This window comes from Argentina silus (assembly GCF_951799395.1).
Source record: "Argentina silus genome assembly, chromosome: 7".
In the NCBI taxonomy this organism is placed as follows: domain Eukaryota; kingdom Metazoa; phylum Chordata; class Actinopteri; order Argentiniformes; family Argentinidae; genus Argentina; species Argentina silus.
The window spans coordinates 5,492,956-5,498,955 of record NC_139661.1 but is presented as its reverse complement, the minus strand read 5'-3'; the positions used below and the strand labels follow the sequence as shown (position 1 = coordinate 5,498,955).

Below are 6,000 nucleotides of genomic sequence, written 5' to 3'. Positions count from 1 at the left end.
TCCCAAATTCTAAGCATGACCTATTTTTCAGACCTCCTGTGGATTTGCTCCTCAGGAAAGGTGAATATGACAAACAAATATGAAACAGTCATTGTATTTCCCATTGTCGTTCAGAAAAGCAATCATGTATAAATACAGTATTTTTATATCACTTTGTGATAGTGGTTCAGAGCATCATGTTGTTATGAGAGAGAGGGAGAGACAGACAGATAGACAGACAGACAGACAGACAGACAAAGAAAGAAAGACAGACGGACAGACAGACAGACAGACAGAGAAACAGACAGAGAGACAGACAAAGAAAGACAGACGGACAGACAGACAGACAGACAGACAGACAGACAAAGAGAGAGAAATGGATAAAGACAGCAAAAGACGGAGAGAGAGAGAGAGAGAGTGAGCGAAAGGGACAAAGACATAGGGAGTGTGAGAGAGAGGGTGACAGAGAGAAAGAGAGAGAGTTTATCTAACTCCAACAGCTCTGGCTTTTTCACCACGCCACCACCTACCAGGGCCAATCTCTCTCACTGTGCTACACACACAGCCTCCCGCTGCGCACACACACACACACGCGCACGCACGCACGCACGCACACACAGACACACAAACCCAGAGCATACCTCCGGCCCGCCCCTCCTCCCCTCCATCTCTCTCTGCATAGGATAATCCCCCCTCTCCCCCCCATCAAATACCGCTGCATTTCTGAGGCACGGTATGGCGAATAGACACATACTGTGTGTTCGTACACCAACACAAAGGGCACTAACACATGCAGATTAAGATACATACAAACGAAGGAGGCGCACACCATGCCCATACAGCAAACAATAAAAAACCACACCCCGTCACAATGGAGCTGAGAAAGAGAGAGAGAGAGAGACTCCCAAAGCACAGATGAATACATCTGCATTTCACAGATAATTACTTCACGTTTCTTCTCTTCTCTCCTCTCAGCTAGCTTGTGTTGCTGTTGTTGTTGTCAATATGGAGAGCTCACGCACCATTGACAATCCTGGCTTTGTTGTTGTGGGTTTGTTTTGATTGTGTGGTGGCTAATTTGAGTCACAAGCACCAGCAAATCAGTTGTTGGAGACAGTCTGCCTGTGTTCATTGACCAGAGTGATATAGGGTTGGCTGAAGCCCAGTCACATGGTTCTAATGAAAAATTCACCCATGGAGCACCACTAGTCAAGTCAGACATTTTGTTTTATTTTAGTCTTGCAGTACCAATTATAGAGAATGTAGACTTTTTGGGGATGTGGGATGTACTGTACAATACAGTATTTCTGACTTTTCAACCCCAGAAATGGATTTCCATTCAATTTTTTACCAAAACTGCTTAAAATAAAGATTAAAATACCCAAAATGGGTTTGCAATATGATTTATTTATGAGCAGCTAAGGGGTAGCTGTTGAGTGTTCCTTAATGCATTCGTCTGTCTCCCAGTTATGAACATTCATGTGTGCCCCGATCAAGGTGTGTAAGCAAGGGAGAGGGAGGGACAAAAAAAGAGAAGGAGGAGAAAGACAGAGAGAGAGAGAGAGAGGGAGGGAGGGGGGGGGTCATTAGGGATGGTGGAAGTGAAGCAGAATGTGCAACACGGCAGGAGGGAAATACCCCAGCGTATCAGAGAGTCACAGGGGAGTCATGCTCCCACTTAACACAAGACATCTGGCTTACTAAACAAACATGCACGCACACACCCACACCCACACCCACACATACACACACACACACACACACACACACACACACACACACACACACACACACACACACACACACACACACACACACACACACACCCTGTGCTCACCCTTACACACAAACACAATCATTTCATCTGATTTGCATCAGCCCATCTGCCTTTATTTTTATTTTTTTTTCATTGATGCAATATCTAAACAGACAGTTTGGAATCTTATTTCCGTCTGAACAGTTTCTGAATGAAGAATAACTTCCGGATCTCAAAGTTCAATGAAAAGAAACATTTCGACAATGTTGATTTGAGGATGATGATGATGATGATGATGATGATGATGAAGATAATGGTAACAATGACGATAGAAGTGGCAAGCGGGGAGAGGAGACGAGAGGTCGGGGGCACGTCAGCGTTCCCCCAAAGGTGCAATTAGTGCTCTGACACAGGAACAGGGATAGACTGGGTTCTCTCTGTCTAACCACACAACAACCGCCAAATTAATAACTTGACCTCATCAGGATGCCCTCGACACAACAATATCAGCAACAACAGCAACAGAGAGACAAACAGAGCAACAGAGGGACCAGGGATGATGTTATGACACCACTGTGCACTGATGTTCAAGCTTGTAGAGAAGAGAGGTCTCAAACTCAATTCCTGAAGGGCTGGAGGGTGTGTGTGTGTGTGTGTGTGTGTGTGTGTGTGTGTGTGTGTGTGTGTGTGTGTGTGTGTGTGTGTGTGTGTGTGTGTGTGTGTGCACGTGTGTGTATGTGTGCGTGTGTGTGCGTGTGTGTGTGTGTGTGTGCGTGTGTGTGGGTGTGTGTGTGTGTGTGTGTGTGTGTGTGCGTGGTGTGTGTGATTTTTCGACGCAGTCTGCAGCCACAGGGAGAGGACATCAATGCTCTTCACCACTGCAACTGTAGTTCATACAACCTCAGAGGGTAGGAGTGGTTCACCCTAGGGAAACCTAACCTTAAAACCTCCACACTCTTCTCCACTGCCTCTCTGGTTTAATAATTGATTCGTCTTTAATAGCTCTCTGCTATGATTTAATCACAGTGATCACATCATTTCCTGCTGCCCTCTCTCATTCTGGTGCAGGACTTACTGCAGCAATTATCCACATACTGTATACTGTACTGTGTGTCACACGTGTTTGATACTATTCCTGATTCCATTCTATGCATTACAATGAGCCTGTCCTCTGATTTCTACATCCACCAGCCTCCACTGCTGTGTATAGAGAAATACACTCTTGTATTCTTCATTGTGCGCAGTGCTGTGTGTCTCACGTCCTCAAACCATCTGAAGATGTATACCCTTACAATGACTTGAAATGTGTACGGTCTTGTGTGGCTTAGTTGGGGGAGCATGTGCAGGTGTTAGCAATGCTAAGACTGTGGGTTTGATTCCCGCTGGGACTGAACACTCGCTGTACTGTAAGTCTTTGGATAAAAGTGTTGGCTTAATGGCATACTGTCACATTTACTGTTACTGTTTTCATTTTTCAAAGGTCAGTATGTACTATCAGAACTGTAACCTTGAATAGAGCCACTGTGGACAATAACACAGTCTCACTCCTTTTGCAGGCTCTCTTGAAGCGCTCATTGAAGACTCTTCTTGAAGATCCCTGGCATTAGCAAGGAGGCTATGTATGCCTTGAAGCTCATGTGTGTGTAACCTCCACTCCTCCTCTAAGTGTGTGCGCACGCACGTGTGTGTGTGTGTGTGTGTCTGTGTGTGTGTGTGTGTGTGTGTGTGTACACCCCCTCTCCCTCCTCATCCCACCACATCATGCTGTGGACTGTCCTGCTAGCCTTGTTGGTGCTCCTCCTGTTGCAAACTCAGCTATGTGTCTGCTTACGGGAGCTACGCACTGGGAGATCTACCTCCCCCTCCCCCCCCCCAGCCACCCCCCCAGCATCCTCCCCATCCTCCTCCAACTCCACCATGCAGCGGCTGCCAGGTGCCATCATTATTGGCGTCCGTAAAGGCGGGACCAGGGCTCTCCTGGAGATGCTCAACGTCCATCCTGACGTGGAAGTAGCCAAGGCTGAGGTAGTCATAATAATAATTAAATGTTTACTTTGTAAATAAATAGAATGCAAAATGAAGACATTCAATAACACCAATTTACACATACATTTTTCATCTTTTTCATTATTTTTTTTCTAAGGTGCACTACTTCAATGTGGAGGAGCACTACCGCCGTGGGCTGGCCTGGTATTGTGCCCAGATGCCCTTCACTAAGCCTGGGCAACTGACCGTGGAGAAGACCCCGGGCTACTTTGCGTCCCCCCAGGTCCCAGAGCGGGTGTGGGAGATGAACCCAGCGGTGCGCCTGCTGCTGATTGTGCGTGACCCTGCAGAGAGGCTCGTCTCCGACTACACCCAGGTCCTCCATAACCGCGTGACGCGACACAAGCCCTACCAGCCTCTGGAGGAGCTGCTCCTCCACAAGGGCCACATCGACCCGGCCTACAAGGCCCTGCAGAGGAGCCTCTACCACCAGCATCTGGCCCGCTGGCTGGAGGTCTTCCCCCGGGAGCAGATCCATGTGGTGGACGGGGAGGCCCTGATTCGCGATCCCTTCCCCGAGCTGAGGAGGGCTGAGAAGTTCCTGGATCTTCCCCCGCGCATTGCCCCCTCCAACTTTTACTTCAACACCACCAAGGGTTTCTACTGCCTCCTCTCCGCTGGCCATGATAAGTGCCTGGATGAGTCCAAGGGGAGGCCACACGCGCCGCTCAGCGCCCAGGCCTTCAGGAAGCTGTGTCTCTACTTCAGGGAGCCCAACAGGCTGTTCTTTGATATGATTGGTCGCTCCTTCTCCTGGTGCTAACCCTAATCCTAATCCTAACCTGGAGCTGAACCTAACTTCTCTTGGTCCTGGGATTGATCCAGGCACAAAAAGACCTGCAGGCTATGTTGCTTTGACGGCCATCTTTAATGTGACAAAAGACAGAGGCCATTGGACTTCGAGGCTTAAAGCTTGATTATTTGGTGGATGTGAGATGGATTAATTGTTTTATAGTTTTATAGTTTCATTGATGTATTGATTGATTAATTGGTTGATTGATTAATTGGTTGAGCTCTGACTGAAGATGATAAGACATTTATGCCCACCAAGGGGCTTTAGAAATATCACAACTTGAATTTTCTCAGGCGTGTTGTCAATTAGATTGCTGAGCCCATGAATTAAACATGGCTTATTGAAAGTGACACACTACCCTCTGCTGGAGAACAGAAAGTGCCTCCTTGGACCTTGGTTTATAGGGCTGAACTCTGATGCATTTAGGATGAAATCAAGTGTCTGAACAACAATAATTGTGCCATACATTTGTGTCATGAACAACCAGGACAAAACTGACTCTGGAAAGAAAGGCCATTAACTGTAGTTCTTAGTCATTTAGTAGGACATGGAAAAGAGATGGACAGATTTGGAGGAAATTGTATACCTGTACAGACAAATAGAGGGTAGAGGATTCTTCGAATTGAGAGGTCCATTCATTGTTGCACTATGAACTGAATATATAAGGTCATTCTATCTGTTGAGTTACTGTACCCATATGAAGCTATTTAAACTGAGACTGACATTTAGCGTACCATGTTACACAGAACTGTTTACCGTTGTACAAAGTATGCCAATGAGTAAAAATGTTCTCATCTGAGTAGTCTATGTTTACTTCTTTTGTTATGACTTTATTTTACTTTCAAATGTTCAATAGAAATCCCTATTTTTGGTCTCTTGAATTTTGCTAATTCAAGGCATTTGAGCTGTAATGTATTGTAAGTATGTTTTCTAAAATCTCCTTCAATAAATGTTACTGTGTACCCTAACTTGTAAACGATTACAGGATTCAACATCATTCAACATTAACATCATCTTCCTGGGCTAAGTGATTAGTGCTTTACTCTATGGACCTAAAGCTCAATTTATGCTTTGTCGATCGACATTGTCGACAACTGTTGATAGACCAAAATGACGTCTAGTCTACCCTTTTGAACTTTTTTTATATCGCTGCTGCCGTCATAGATCGTCGATTGACACTAAAAAGCATACAACAGCCTTAATGTGTCATTTGGTCTGCCTCTTCAAATGATCATCTTCACTCTCTTCTAAGATCACAGAGAATAAAATCTAGCAACACTTTAAAAAGTGAAAGGGTGAGATATAGCCTCAGTAATTCATGATTCGTATTAGGATTTGCACAGTAGTGCTGTCTTATCAAATCGACCCTGACACGAGAAAATTTGGATTTGACTGGATTCTTACAGCGTTTAGAAAAGGATGATGT

General features: G+C 45.5%; 1 protein-coding gene across 1 annotated transcript in view; it reads left to right on the top strand.

The window, feature by feature from the left end:
* The window catches only part of hs3st1l2 (heparan sulfate (glucosamine) 3-O-sulfotransferase 1-like 2), a 14,736-nt gene extending 9,250 nt beyond the window's left edge, over positions 1 to 5,486 (top strand). Inside the window, exons 2-3 of the mRNA XM_083673474.1 lie at positions 3,292 to 3,760; positions 3,879 to 5,486. Coding sequence (XP_083529600.1) covers positions 3,497 to 3,760; positions 3,879 to 4,544 — 930 coding nt within the window. The 5' untranslated portion in view covers positions 3,292 to 3,496 and the 3' untranslated portion in view covers positions 4,545 to 5,486. The remainder of the gene's footprint in view (positions 1 to 3,291; positions 3,761 to 3,878) is intronic.
* Positions 5,487 to 6,000: the final 514 nt, after the last annotated feature.